At 35.1% G+C, this 16,199-nt stretch overlaps 2 protein-coding genes across 2 annotated transcripts; both read right to left on the bottom strand.

Annotated features, from left to right (window-relative positions):
• Positions 1 to 462: 462 nt before the first annotated feature.
• Positions 463 to 1,404, bottom strand: LOC121787065 (ribulose bisphosphate carboxylase small subunit, chloroplastic-like). The gene is made up of 3 exons (XM_042185677.1): positions 1,197 to 1,404; positions 969 to 1,109; positions 463 to 895 (listed from the first exon to the last, which is right to left on the bottom strand). The coding sequence occupies exons 1-3, from the start codon at positions 1,368 to 1,370 to the stop codon at positions 656 to 658; spliced, it is 555 nt and encodes a 184-aa protein (XP_042041611.1). The 5' UTR covers positions 1,371 to 1,404; the 3' UTR covers positions 463 to 655.
• Positions 1,405 to 14,628: 13,224 nt separating this feature from the next.
• LOC121787064 (ribulose bisphosphate carboxylase small subunit, chloroplastic-like) lies at positions 14,629 to 15,634 on the bottom strand. Its single transcript, XM_042185676.1, has 3 exons — positions 15,362 to 15,634; positions 15,143 to 15,283; positions 14,629 to 15,074 (listed from the first exon to the last, which is right to left on the bottom strand). The coding sequence occupies exons 1-3, from the start codon at positions 15,617 to 15,619 to the stop codon at positions 14,835 to 14,837; spliced, it is 639 nt and encodes a 212-aa protein (XP_042041610.1). The 5' UTR covers positions 15,620 to 15,634; the 3' UTR covers positions 14,629 to 14,834.
• Positions 15,635 to 16,199: the final 565 nt, after the last annotated feature.

Genomic DNA, 16,199 nt, shown 5'->3' with positions numbered 1-16,199 from the left:
TAGGTATAAAAAGCTTGAAGTATGCATGAATAATACAAAAAAATCCATTCGCATTTCATTTTAATACATTCGTTAATTGTATTTAGCTCAACATTTAGCCAACATGAGGTACAAAATATTTCAACTTTGTTTCATGTTAATACAAAATATTTCAACATTGTTTCATGTTAATACAAAAAATTTCATCTTAATTTAATTGTTCTGTGTTGTTACAAAAGAGTATATTATTGTTTCAGGATTTGTACATCACGTAGGCAAAAAGTTAGCAGTATTTATAAATACGTGATATACAACTTTTTGTTTTATTTATGCAGAAAAAATTGTACTAATATAAACAATAATGATATTTTTGTATGAATGGCGTAATTACTCCTTTCAGACGTGCTATGAAACATGTCATATATACTAATCATTAGACCACGTAAACCTCATGAAGCATGTACAAGAATGGACAAATTAAAATAAGATAACCAATATATTTTATAATAAAAGAGATCGATGATAGTTCAGGATATGATATTTATGCTCATACATTCTATCGGGATCAGATATGATGAGAAAGGGAGGAAATGCACAAAATAAGTTTTGGTACAAATGAAATTGAAAAAAAGCATAGCATATCCATGAAATTGATGGAGAGAGCATAAAGCAATGCTTAGAAGCCTATGTAGCCAGTTGGCCTGTGGGCGATGAAACTGACGATCTGCACCTGACGTTTGTTGTCGAAGCCGATGATTCGGACGAATGCCTCGGGGTGGAGGGTGGAGACCTCGTCGAGCTCCTTGAGGACCTGGACTGGGTCAGTGCAGCCGAACATGGGCAACTTCCACATTGTCCAGTACCTTCCGTCATAGTATCCCGGGGACCTGTTGTTCTCACGGTGGGGGAACCCGTTCTACATTTTATAGTAATATATATAGTGAGTGATGGAATTACAAAATTTTACTAATATTAAAAAAAAAAAGTACCTTTGGGTCCAACTCGAATTCCAGGCAAGGAATGAGACCAGAGCGGATAAGGAAGTCGACTTGCTTCAAGAGTTGCTCCCTTGTTAGTGGTGGCAAGTACGACAATGTCTCGTACTTCTTCAATCCCTCAGTGGGCCACACCTATATTATGTGCTCATATTTATAATACTAATTAATAATAATCTCATAAAAATACTCCACATATTTTGGAGATTAAATGAAACCTACCTTCATGCATGAGACTCTGCCGCCGTTGTTGGCGATGGTGGTGATGTCCGCGGTCTTGCGGGTGCTGGGGAAGGCGGAGACGGACTTGAGTCCGGTGAAAGGAGCCACCATGCTCGCTTGAGCAGGGGTGGAGCGGGCGCCGACGGCGGCGGTGGAGACCATTGAGGAAGCCATCTCTCTCTTTAATTATTTCTCTGCTGTTTGGTACCATCGTTGGCTGCCCCCACTCTTTATAACGTTTCTCATTGGTGAGAGCCGATTTTAATCGGAGGGCTGTGGTTTGATCTTGGGTGGTGGCGGTAGATATGGGCCGTTGGATGTGGTCTCTTGCAACCACATATAGATGGATTAGTGCCATATTGACACGTGGCGGTTATCTTATCTGGTATGGGGCATTTGAGGTTGAGACTGCAAAGGCAGCACAGCCCTTCATCCTCTAGATTTTACTCTATTTTGTTTTCTGTAAGATATTTTTTGCCTTTCGAAATTGAGGAAAATTAAGTTTATGGCTACCTTCGAAATTGATGGGATGGAAGGTGTTTCATAGGATAAGATGTTCCACGCCTATAGTTTGATTTTTTTTTTGTTTATATGACTACATTATGTTCACACCTTCACTTATTTAATGGTATATAAGTACAAATGTACAATGCAAGTCAAGGTTATTGTTGCAATATTGATCGAATGATAGTCGATCAATATAATCATATAAAATCATTATTAGTTACAATATCAGTGATTTTGGTCTAGGCTTAGCTTTGTTGAATTAAACCCTACTAATGTTGTAAACTAACCAAATATTAATAGTTCTCCAAAAAAACAAAATAAAAACAAAAATAAGAACACACATAACCTTTTCAATAATTAGATTAAAATAGTCTCTTAAATATACCATGGTTATATTTTATTCCTTATTTAAGTCAAGCTTATTTACAACTTACAACTATGTCTATAATGGGTGGTCACAATAATTTCCCCTAACTGAAGTTTGAACTCAAGAATTTTCTTTGGGCTTGGACGGGAGAGCAACCACAACGGTGGTGGCCCAACCCGCGTCCGTTCGCGCCTCTGGCACGGACGTGTCTCGCCGCCGCTGGCACGGCGCTGCTCGATGCATCGAGCAACGTCGCCGTGCCAGCGAGCAGGACACGTGGCATGCGGCGATTGGGCAACGGCACTTTGAATTTTTTAATTAAAAATCGGTTTTTAATTAAAAAAACCGATTAAAAATAAAATAAAAATCACTTCCAAAAAAAAAATATATCCGTTTATTACCTTTTTTACCATTTTTATTTTTTTTTTATTTTTTTTCCAAAAAATACACACTGTCGTCTATAAATACCCCCACTTTCACACCCAAAAATTCACATCAAACTACACAATTCTCATCTTCATTCTCTCATATCCATTTTCATCTTCATTCTCTCATACCCTACAATATAACAATGTCCGGCCAAGGCGATGACCACCCGCCCTCTCACGGTTGGAACCCCGAATGGTTCGGTTCACAACCGTTTCCTAGTCCGAAAACGGAATATTCGGCCCCTCCTCAAACCCAAGATTCGGGCGTTCCGGGTGGCTACCGGCCATACCCAATCGACGACCAAGGTGACTCCGAAGGGCGATACGGGTGGACACCGGAGCCTAGGCCGACCGCCCCCTCCCAAACTCCGCCTCCTCCTACTCGCGGTGTCCGCACATCGTACACTCCGGCGGAGATGGATAAATTGTTCAAGGCGTACTTGGAAATCTCCGAAGATGCGTTGGTTGGCACGAACCAATCCGGCGATCACTTTTGGTGGCGCGTCTCTCGCCGGTACAATGAAAACCGGCCGGTGGGAACGATTGAGTGCAACGAGAGTATGGTGCGCAACTCCATCGGCCGAGCCAACGAAGAAATTGGCAAGTTCAATGACTATTTCCTCCAGGAGACGCGGAATGTCGGGAGCAGCCGGAGCGAGGTCGACATCATCACTGCCGCGCTGAGCACCTACCAATCCATGAACGGCAAGTCGTTCAAGTACCTCAACGTTTGGCAGGACACGCGGACGCACCCGAAGTATATGGGAGGCGTAACATCCTCCTCTAGCGGCTCCTCCAAACGGTCAAGGTCGTTATCCCTATCCGACGCCGGCTCCGAAGAAGTGGCTAGCCAACTCGCCGGAGCTAACTTGGGTAGCCCCGACGCCGACCGCAAGGAAGGAAGAAGGCGGCGGCCGACCGCCGTCGCGCCGCGACTCTATCTGCCCCCGCTCCCGAACCCGCTCCCTATGCTCCACCTCCACCCCCGAACAACTCGCTGTGGATGCTCTTAGGCCAATTCAATATGGCCGATAGGTCAACTATGACCCCCACGCAACTTCAAACGCACGAGACCATGATATTGAGTCTCCAAAAATAATTGGGGTTAGTGCCGCCGGATGAGTAGTCTTCCTCGGGTAATATTAGCCAATAATTATGTAATTTTTAATTTTTAGGAGTTTAATTATGTAATTTTATATTTTTAGTATTTTAATTATGTAATTTTTAATTTTTAGGATTTTAATTATGTCATTTTTATTTTATTTGTAATTTGTAATATTTATTGTGGTTTTTTAATGAATTTTAATATTATGGAAATGTTTTTGTTTAATTGAATTTTAAATTGAATTGTGCTCGTCCTTGCGGAAGAGCACAGCTGTGGGTGTTGTTCTCTTGCCAGAGAGCATGCATGAATAGTGGCGCCGGGCCCACAACCGTGCTCGCTGGCAAGAGCACGGTTGTGGATGCTCTGAAGATGGCTTCAATTTGAATGTTAGGTTTAAATTGATGTAAAGTTCAATCATCCCAACTCCCAATAGACTTTTATTTCTTAGTAGGAGTATATGATAAATTTGTGGTCGAATTTCAAGTCCAGTCCCAATACTCCAGGTTGAGACATAAGTCTCTCGTATAAAACCTACTTAGGAAATCATTTATTTATTTAAGTAATGCAGTGTGACTTGATACACGCACTATTGTCTTCCATAATCACAAAATCGGGTAATCCATAAAAAATGCTAAAATTAAGATTGATACTAAAAATAGAAATAGAAAAACATTAAAGATATTACTAGTGTTATAAAAGTGTGCATTCTTCCAAGTTTAAATCATGTTCATATATTAAAAGAGTGAACTACATTTAGTACTTAATCTTTTACTTTCGCACATAAATGTCACCTGATCTTTATTTTATATCGTTTTTGGCACTCTGTAACAAAAATAACCCTAAGTACTAAACATGTGATTTTTTTGTTATGAATGATATTTTTGGAAATTTCAATTAATAGTACCAAACATGTGATTTCTTTTTTCTTCCTTTCTTATTTCTTTTTTTCTTTTTTAGTTTCTTCTTCTATCTTTTTTTTCATTTTCTTCTTTCTTTTTAGTATTTTATCTTCCTTTCTTCTTTCTTTTTTCTCCTTAGTTTATAGTTCCTTTTTCAATTTACTCTTCTTTTTCTTATTTCTTTTTAGTGTTTTATACCTACATCTAGTTGCATTTATAATATAAATCAAGAACAAAACACCTAATTAAATTAATTATTTAAACTAATTAAATCAATTGAATATTTTTAATTAAATTATTTTATACTCATTTTAGGGTTGAAACACCTAACTAAAAATATTCAATTATTTATATCATTATTATACAATTCACAGTTTTAAAATTTTAGTAATATTATATTATTAGTTATCAATTTAATATAAAATAATACGATTAATAATAATAATAATAGTTATTATTATATAATATTATATGATTCATAATTTAAATAATGATTATAGTATACATGTATAATGGAACAATCATGGAGTAGCAACTTTTTTTATATATAATTCTTGAACTTAATATATTATGGAGTAGTAGTTTAAGAAAATATAAAAGATGAATACAACACCATGAATTGGCTATAGTAAAACTTTTAACTACTTCTTGGAATATATTTATATTTGTGGTGTAACAAGTGAGGTCGTTAATGATTATTTAATAACCACAAGGGAGATTATATGTAGCGCATCTATTTAAATTAAGATTATGAATTCATTTGATAGTGCTATAATAAAAATATTAGTAATCTTATATGTTGACATTTTTTTCTGATTTGTCGTCATCAATGAAATTAGAATAACATGTAGGCACCAACTTCTAGGTGTTTTATAATACTTTAACCTAGCATAATTTTCGTTCTTCAATGAGATATAATTTTAATTAAAATATATTTAAATGATATTAAAAAATAAATTAATTATCAATTTATAACATCAAAATAATAATATTAATATTGATTAATAATAATAGTATAAAGAGTGAAGAGAATGAGAGAAGATATTATAATATCACTTTTGGTACTAATTTTGTGTATGCCTAAAATATCTTTTATAACAAATGTGAATATGTATTTGTAAAAATAGAATTTTGGGGTGAAAATTGCATCAAGTATTAAAAATGTGATTTATAGATACCAAAAACGATATAATATAAAAATCAGATACTATTTATCTATGAAAGTGAAAGATAAATATCATTTATGCAGTTTACTCAAATTAAAAAAAAAAGGAGAATATAGTTGGTCATTGTGTACTGACAAACACAGATTTTGCATGTTTTTATGGACTAGATTTGACTTGTTTTAAATGTCAATCATGCAAATTATCTTAAATTGCATATGTTATACATTTGGTATTTTTGACGTGTTTGTTGATAAATGATAGAAAATGATAGAAAATGGTGAAAAAAGGCCAAAGTGCAGCAGCGTCTGTTCGAGCCCATTCTGGCAGCGATTTTGAAGTCCAATCAGTTCTTACTCATGCCATTCTCTTCGTCTTCGAAAGAGCTTAGTGTGGACACGTTGAACGTCTCAATCGGAGTTCTATAGAGAAAGTTATGACCATTCTACGAACATTGCGCAGTGCAGTCAAAACTGACGAAAATATAGGCGGAAATTCAAGGAATAAAATAAATTGTTGCCCAAATCTCTCCCATTTATTTGTAGGGCACGAAAATCATTAAAAATAAACCTTTCTCCGCCTATAAATACCCAAACCTAATTCATAATCTCCATCTCAGAGCCTCCAATCCTTCCCCCTCTACACTTTCTTCCATTCCATATTTCATACATAATTCATCCATCTTCCATTGGAGCGGAGCTCTGCAGATCCAGGCATGAGAAGAGTGAAGATTGAAGATTCAACCTTAGGTTTTATCAATTTCTTTCATATCTAGTACTTTTATTATTGATTTTATTACTTGTCTATGAGTAGTTAAACATCATTTTTAGATTTTTTGGTGAAGACTATTATGAACATGTTTTGATTTATTGAATTGAACCTTTTTCCTAGCTCTTGTGATTGTTTTGCTTGTTCTCGTGCTTTTAATGTTCTTTTATCTGGCCAACTTTAGAACTATGTTCATTTAACTAGATTAATCGAGAGATAGCTAGTTTTATACAGTAAAAGGAACGAGTACAACACATAGGTTTATCTGCACTCGAGAGAGGGGACCCTTTGTGAGGACTTGAGTCTTAGGAACTTAAGGAGTTAGAATCTAATCTATTGGAAGGAGACTTTGATAGTTAGAGTCTAATCTACTGGATAGGTGCACTTGAGAGATGGCTTATCTGAAAATCGCGACTTTCCTAATAATCCTGGAGACACATAAATGTAAAGGTTCTGTGAGATTAATCATCACTAGGTCGTAGTAGTTGGATCCTAAAACTCTACTTTCTTTAGCCTGCTTTGTATTATTTTGTTTATATATTTGTTTATATTTGTTTTTATAGTTGGATCCTAAAACTCTACTTTCTCTAGATAGTATATGACGCTTAGTATATGATAGCCAGTTGCAATCTTATTCCTTGTGTTCGATATTCCGGTACTGACCTTTAGCTATACTAGTTCTACCCTATAAACTTGCAGTTATTTTTAGTGCTAATAAATAGTGCATCAAGTTTTTGGCGCCGTTGCCGGGGAATATTATTGCTTTAAGCTGATATTGTAGAACGGTTGACAATACTAATTTAGAGTATAATATTTTGTATAGTTTTATTTTGATTTTTTTTATCTGTTTGACAAGGGTTGCTATTTGAGGAGAGCACGAAGCACAACAATGGATTACCCTCTGCGACGGTACAAAGGCATCCCAAAGGAAGTTCCGAGAATGGGGGCTAACTTACGAGTTTCAAAGAACGTCAAGCTAAAGACGTTAACCAAGCGCTTGTTGGGAGGCAACCCAACATCGGTATCTTTTTTTCATATTTAATTTTGTTTTAGTTTAATGTGTTTTCTTAGTCTACTCACGTCCCTACCGACTTTACAAACTTATTCTTAACTTAGTTTTGAATAAGTTTGGGGGGATGAAGTGGTGGACCGTGAATTTAGTTGTTTTTCTTATTTTTATTAGTTTTATTTTATTTAATAAACCCAAGGTGAATCTTGTCATGAACATAACATAGAAAACTTAGAAATACTCATGTTTAGGGACATCAGACCGAGTTGCCTATGATAAAAATTTTGTTTATGTGTTGGTTGAGTTGACTTGATACATTGATTTGAGAGTTTTGTAAAAAGGTGTATAATTAGTGAATTGCTTGTTTACCCTGAATCATGCTTATACCTTGTTAGACTTGAGCTATATTTTCTTTCTTGTGTGATTTATCTGCATTCATGTATTTATTTCTAGAACTTGCTCCTAGTCTGCCTAAGTCTATATAGTGTTTAAATGATAAAAGAGGATGTTAGGTCATCCTTCTTAGCTACTTTATATATCCAAATTTATGACCGTATTCAAAATATTTTTCCCTAGCTAGCCACTTTGAATCTTTAAAGTCTTCTTCTTTGGAAGCTAAATAAAAGGGAATATCCATACGCTCTTTGGTGAATTTTAGTTTATATTTTGTGAAAAGAGTTGGAGAGATAAGGTAGAAAGAAAAGTAGTGTGCTTACTTGTGAAAAGTGCATAGACACATGTGGTTTGAATGAGATATTTGGTTGTGCATAAAAGAAAAAAAAAGAAAGGATGTACAAAAGAAAAAAAATGAAAAGAAAAAAAATCAAAAAAATTTGGGAAGTGAGAAGAAATTTAGACAAAGTCTAGAATTTACTGCGATTTGAATTGTTGGTGAGTGCAGCAGCCTCTGTTCGAGCCCATTCTGCCAGCGATTTTGAAGTCCAATCAGTTCTTACTCATGCCATTCTCTTCGTCTTCGAAAGAGCTTAGTGTGGACACGTTGAACGTCTTAATCGGAGTTCTGTAGAGAAAGTTATGACCATTCTACGAATATTGCGCAGTTCAGTCAAAACTGACGAAAATATAGGCGGAAATTCAAGGAATAAAATAAATTGTTGCCCAAATCTCTCCCATTTTTCTGTAGGGTACGAAAATCATTAAAAATAAACTTTTCTCCGCCTATAAATACCCAAATCTAATTCATAATCTCCATCTCAGAGCCTCCAATCCTTCCCCCTCTACACTTTCTTCCATTCCATATTCTATACATAATTCATCCATCTTCCATTGGAGCGGAGCTCTGCAGATCCAGGCAAGAGAAGACTGAAGATTGAAGATTCAACCTTGGATTTTATCAATTTCTTTCATGTCTAGTACTTTTATTATTGATTTTACTACTTGTCTATGAGTAGTTAAACATCATTTTCAGATTTTTTGGTGAAGACTATTATGAACATGTTTTGATTTATTGAATTGAACCTTTTCCTAGCTCTTGTAATTGTTTTGCTTGTTCTCGTGCTTTTATTGTTCTTTTGTCTGGCCAACTTTAGAACTATGTCCATTTAACTAGATTAATTGAGAGATAGCTAGTTTTACGTGGAAACAGGAACGAGTACAACACATAGGTTTATCTGCACTCGAGAGAGGGGACCCTTTGTGAGGACTTGAGTCTTAGGAACTTAAGGAGTTAGAATCTAAACTATTGGAATGAGACTTTGATAGTTAGAGTCTAATCTACTAGATAGGTGCACTTGAGAGAGAGTTTATCTGAAAATTGCGACTTTCCTAATAATCCTGGAGACACATAAAGGTAAAAGTTCTGTGAGATTAATCATCACTAGGTCGTAGTAGCTGGATCCTAAAACTCTACTTTCTTTATCCTGCTTTGTATTATTTTGTTAATATATTTGTTTATATTTGTTTTTATAGTTGGATCCTAAAACTCTACTTTCTCTAGATAGTATATGACGCTTAGTATATGATAGCCAGTTGCAATCTTATTCCCTATGTTCGATATCCTGGTATTGATCTTTAGCTATACTAGTTCTACCCCGTAAACTTGTAGGTATTTTTAGTGATAATAAATAGTGCACCATGTACCGTACTAATTCATATTAAAGACAATAAAACAAAGAAGAATATATTTGTGCATTAACCAATGCATTAACCTAGTTATGCGTAAAGTGCATTGTGCCTGACATAAGTAATCTATTTCACACTGATTATACTCCCAGCATCCCAGCTAAGGAGTCCTATTTTACCATTTTCGTCCGTTCCAGTTTAAGATTCCTATTTAGAATTTACAAATATTTAACCTCATTGTTGATGAAATTTATACTCAAATGTCATTATTTTCATAAAAATAAAACAAAAGAAACACATTTACATACAATAAGTCAAAAGGGTCCCACTTTTCTTACATCACTTCAATTATTACACATTCCAACAACCACTATCTCATTTCAATTATTATACACTCCAACAATTTCTTAAAACATTTGCTATAACTAAATTGCACTCCTAAACTAGGACGGAGGGAGTATCATCTAAAGTAACTCCATTGGTGCACAAGAAGTAATTTTCATAATTTTATTACGCCCTCCCCCAATAAAAAATAGTCTAATTTGTGGACTACACGAGTTTTAATAAAATACTGATAAAGTAAGGAGAAAAGAGAAAAAAAAATATAAAGTATGAGAGGGAAAGAAAAAAAAAGTAGTAAAAGAGAGAAAAAGAAAATGGATAAAACATGAGAGAAAGTTTCTACTCTCTTCGTCCCACTCTAAGTGGAACATTTCTAATTCGAGACAGGATTTTATGTAAACGGAGTATTGTTTTGTGAGTAAATTGGAGAGAATAAAGTACGGGAAAATGTTGAGATTGATGTTTCTATATTTAGTAATGTGTCATTCGGAGTGGGACAGGGGAGTATTATTGAATTGTGACTATTTTTTGTGGACATCCAAACTGTTTTTCGTGGACAGATAGAGTAATGAATCTTGCATTCTACTAACTCATTTCACTCATTTTTTATTATAAAATTACTATAAAAATATGACTTGTATTTAAATAATCTTCTGATTCACTTTCCACTTCATTTCTTAAAATTCGAACCAAATCAACTAATACTACCTATTAATTATGAATGGAATGAGTAAGCGATATAAAAAAATTCATAAAATAGCCTTGCATATTTGGGGTTTATTATTTCCGTCCTAAAAAGCAAGAAGGTGTAAAAGTAACTAAAGTAAATTTATCTTATAAAAATATAAAACTAGAGAGACGCAACTATTTGCGTTGAATTGTTTTTTAAAAAATAGCTAAAATTAATGGTGCAAAGAAAAACGTTTTTAAATTAAGAACATATTGTGTAAGAATATAATTGTTCACTACACATTTATAGAATTATAGTATCTTTTTCTTTGGGGGTAGCGTCCCTTGATTTTAGTTGGAGACTGAAGACGTACGTTTTTAAAATCTGTATGATGTATTTAGAAATTTAATTAACTACTTAAACATTCTTTTTTATCTTGCAGTGAGTATTTGAAGTGATATAGTAGTTTATTATAGAGATTATAAATACCAATAATTTATTTAAAGATAACAATGCTACATATTAAAAGATGAACATCTTTTAAGAATATTGTTCTAGTTCCAGGTTAGCATTAATTTTTTATTATATTTATATTCTTTGATTCTAATTTCTTAAAGGTTAATATAAATGCCATTAATTTTACAAGTAGATTACAACTGAATTTTGATATTTATGTTATTGGTTAATAACATTAATAACCATTTAAAAAATATTACTCCCATTATTAAACAGGAATGGCGATGATTCACTACTTTAGAAAGGTAAGCAATGGAATAGGTATTAAAAAGAGGCAGACTTTATCTCAACTCAAGTCTCAATCAATAAATTAAAATTGATATTGTTTCTCGTTCAATTCTCACCTTATTCATTTTCCGATTGCGCTACGTCACTACAATTTACTTAATTTATGAAATGGGCTTTTAACTAGGACATAATGAAAAAGGTAACGGCTACTTTGAAAAGAATGGTCATATTGAAATTTCAATTTATTTTTCAACCTTTTTCCCTTTTTAACCTATGGAATATATACACCCCTCGAATTTCCTACACTACATACAATCTAATTTCATGCGACATTCGTCAATCTTATTCACGCTACCAATAATTTATGCTTTTGACGGATCCATTCGACAAGACGATTTTTCCTTTGGTAAAGAGTTTTCAGACACCAACTACAACCAGAATATCTGGATGTAGAGATGTCAAATGGGCTGGGCTGGGCACACCAACTACAACCAGAATATCTGGATGTAGAGATGTCAAATGGGTCGGGCTGACCCAGCCGGCCCTGGGCCGGCCCACTAATGAAATGGAGCGGGTTTGGGCTGGGCTGCATAGAATAATTGGGCTCCAATTGAGCCTTTTTACAAGCCAAGGATCAGTCCAAGCCCAGACCCGCTCAAAGCCCGACCCAGGCCCGACAGAATCTAACTTGCTGTTAAGCCTGTTATGCATGTATACATACATGAAACTGGAGATACACGAAATTGAATCATTTGATAAGATTCTACTAGACTTGGTGTTTTCAGTTTTCATATTTACCTCCTAACTTGAAATGGGGCTTCCAAGAACATGGTGGTTGAGTAAACCGTCGTTTTATTAGGTTTATTTGTTCCTTTCGTTTTAATCGCTATTAACAAAACACACAGATAAGAACAAGAACTCTTCCTCTTTAGGTTACGTACTATTATTAGCTCTTTCAATAGACTTGTTTATGCATGTGTATTGTATATATAATATATGCGTGAAGATTGATTACTCCATTATTCATTCTATAACATAATAACATTCGTATCTCCTATTAATTTATTATTATATGCATGATTTTATTATATGAGTACTTAATAACTTTATATGTTATGCAAAATATTCAATCAGTCAATTTAAATCAAAACTTATAATGAATTTCATTTCCATAATTATAGAGATTAGTTATTGACTTTTTTTAAAAAAATAGTGGATCCTAGAATTAATTGTGTTATGATAATTTTGATTTGCATAATTATAGAGATTAGTTAATGATTTATTTCTATCAAATATAGTGATTGATTAGTTGTGTGTATATATATGCAAATTGTAATATGTATATTTATATGCATGCATTATGCTTACGTATAGATATGTATATGTATAGATTATATGAGAATGAAGATTGATATGATTTTCATATATAGAGATTTGATCAGTTGAGCGACAGATTTTGAGCGCCTGTGGGCGCCTTTCCTCTTTTTTCTTTTTCCCTTTCAACATTAGTCGATTTCTTGCTCCTTCACACGTTCCCAACTTTGGCAGCCAATTTAATGATTCCAGTGAATTTCTCACTCTTCACAGATCACAGCAATTTAATACATATCCATATCTTTTCTATTAATATATTAATAAATGCATGATAAGTTTTTATTTGTAAGTTTCCAAGATAATCATATCTTTTGTTAATGAAATTATGTGAAAATTAATAAATCAATTCAATTACACAAATTTGATTTCCTTAATTACATTTTATTTGGATTATTATAGATATTGATTGATAATTAATTTGCATTATTATAGATATCAGGAGTAGTTGTTAATTGATTTATCTCTATAAAAAATAGTTCCATAATTATAGTATAAAAAATAGTTTAATTAGCACAATAAATATTTTGAACTTGTCCCAGGCCCAGCCCAGCCAAGCCCACTTACCATCTGGGCTCGGGCTCGGGCTGGACCCATTATTTATAACAAAACCTAGGCCAGCCCGGCCCGACACAGACATGGGTCTGGGCCGGACTGGGCTCAAATGTTGTTGGGCCTCACCGGGCCTGGGCGGCCCAACCCACTTGACACCTATATCTGAATGGCTCGTAATGCAGGTGCAGGGACGATGCGTCAAATGCAGACTCATGAGGCCAATGAACATTGTGTAAGGCATACATACATCATGGAAGAGAAACAACAGACTTAGGTCTGATCCATGGGCGGACCCAAGTGTATTGGGGGAGGGGCTTAAGCCCTCAATGATTTTTTTATAATTTTTTTTCTATTAATTATTTTTAAAATATATTCAAAATTTAGTGTAAATTATAATGTAAAAACCCCTATAAATTATCTAAATCATTCATAAATCCATTTTAAAACAAAATTTAGAAATTTCAGCTCCTATCAGTAAATATTTTTGCGTCCGCCAATGGTTTGATCCGGATTATTTCTCCAAAATACGCGATAGGTGCCTTAAATATTTTGCTATTGATTCTGTATAAAACGCGGTTTATTCTTGCGCATAGCCAATGAGTCCACAGAGAGAATGGTACTTCCTACATAGGTGCGCCAACACTAATCGCGTAGGCCTCTTCGCGCTGCAAAAATGTGGGTTAGTGACATGACAACTCACAATAGATAGAGGTACAGACCAGTTCGACGAGTACTTGTACATTGGCAAGATTACATAGCTCGTTGTGAGCTGACAACTCGCAATCGGTAGAGGTATTTTTTACTCCAATAAAATCAAGTTGAAAAGGTCTAATAATAACACTCTTCGGCCACTTCAATGACGCATAAAAATGGAGATAGTATTCTTGCAATTAAATATTTAAGGATTAGGTGTTTCCTGAGGAGTGCGTCAATCCTCATACTGAAAAAGTGTCCGACTTGTTTTTTACTTGAAAATGTTGAATTGCTGAGTTTTGAATGATAGAAATGTTATTTGAAGTTTGCACTGTTTTATTTTTTACTTTTAAAATGTTGTACACAGAGTTACAAAAGTTTTTCATATCTGCCCAAATTTTATGGCAACCTAAACTTTGAAATTGCTAGTTACTCAAGCTTGTCTTAAGGAAACAAAACTAATTAATGTCTAATACCTGCCAATGGTACAAAATTCAGTGTCCAATCTAACAGTATAAGTAACCTAAGGTTGAACCGAATTTTCATTCAAAAATCAATCGGATATTTGTTTTGACATTTTAAAAGGTAGTAAGTATATCCGATTTACCCATCAAACCAGATATGCACTAGTAAATTAATCAAATGTGTACGAGAATGAACAAATTAAACCATATCCAAATTCATAAAAAAAAACTCAAACATCATGAAGCATGTACGAGAACGAACAAATTAAAAATAGATATGCAATATATTTTATTGTAACAAAAAAAAGGGATCAATGATAGTTCAGGATATGATATTTATGCTCATACATTCTATCGGGATCCGATATGATGAGAAAGGGAGGAAATGCACAAAATAAGTTTTGGTACAAATGAAATTGAAAAAAAGCATAGCATATCCATGAAATTGATGGAGAGAGCATAAAGCAATGCTTAGAAGCCTATGTAGCCAGTTGGCCTGTGGGCGATGAAACTGACGATCTGCACCTGACGTTTGTTGTCGAAGCCGATGATTCGGACGAATGCCTCGGGGTGGAGGGTGGAGACCTCGTCGAGCTCCTTGAGGACCTGGACTGGGTCAGTGCAGCCGAACATGGGCAACTTCCACATTGTCCAGTACCTTCCGTCATAGTATCCCGGGGACCTGTTGTTCTCACGGTGGGGGAACCCGTTCTACATTTTATAATATATATAGTGAGTGATGGAATTACAAAATTTTACTAATATTAAATAAAAAGTACCTTTGGGTCCAACTCGAATTCCAGGCAAGGAATGAGACCAGAGCGGATAAGGAAGTCGACTTGCTTCAAGAGTTGCTCCCTTGTTAGTGGTGGCAAGTACGACAATGTCTCGTACTTCTTCAATCCCTCAGTGGGCCACACCTATATTATGTGCTCATACTAATTAATAATAATCTCATAAAAATACTCCACATATTTTGGAGATTAAATGAAACCTACCTTCATGCATGAGACTCTGCCGCCGTTGTTGGCGATGGTGGTGATGTCCGCGGTCTTGCGGGTGCTGGGGAAGGCGGAGACGGACTTGAGTCCGGTGAAAGGAGCCACCATGCTCGCTTGAGCAGGGGCGGAGCGGGCGGCGACGGCGGCGGTGGAGAGCATTGAGGAAGCCATTTCTCTCTCTCTCTCTGTCTCAGTTAATTGCGTGGTAGTGGTACTATCCTTGGTCTGGCTGCCCTCAGCCTTTATAACGACCATGCACCCGCTTGTTTCTCATTGGTGAGAGAGGATATTCATCGGAGGGCTGGCGGATCTGGGCCGTTGGATGTGCCATTTCGATTTAGCAGCCACATATAGATGGATTAGTGCCTTATCGCTTGGAACCGTGAACAGAGCGCCACGTGGCGGCTATCTTATCTTATCTGGTATGGGCTTTTTGAGGTTGAGACTGCAAATGCAGCACAGCCCTTCATTCATCAAGATCACTCTGTTTTGCTTTTTTTATTAGATATTTTCTTTATTTGAAATTGTGGAAAATTACGCTTATGGCCGAAATTGATGTGATGGAATTTTGAGGAGGTTTGGCTGTTTCTTAGGATAAGAATAAGATGCTCCATGCCTTTACTTTTACCTTTTCTTTTTCTTTTTCTTTTTCTTATGATCCTACATGGCTGGTGTTTTGATATCCTGTTTTTTAAATTCGACGTTGAATAATATATGCGTCGTAGGCTAAATGTGCATCATAGATTTTTTGAAATTGAAGAATGATCCACTATAGGACATTGGCACTAATTTTAAAGCTTGTGATTTTTAATACCATTTTCAAAGTTTATAGAAA

Source organism: Salvia splendens, chromosome 22 (assembly GCF_004379255.2).
Source record: "Salvia splendens isolate huo1 chromosome 22, SspV2, whole genome shotgun sequence".
NCBI lineage: Eukaryota > Viridiplantae > Streptophyta > Magnoliopsida > Lamiales > Lamiaceae > Salvia > Salvia splendens.
The sequence above is the reverse complement of the archived record's forward strand: the minus strand, read 5'-3'. Positions and strand labels throughout refer to the sequence as shown.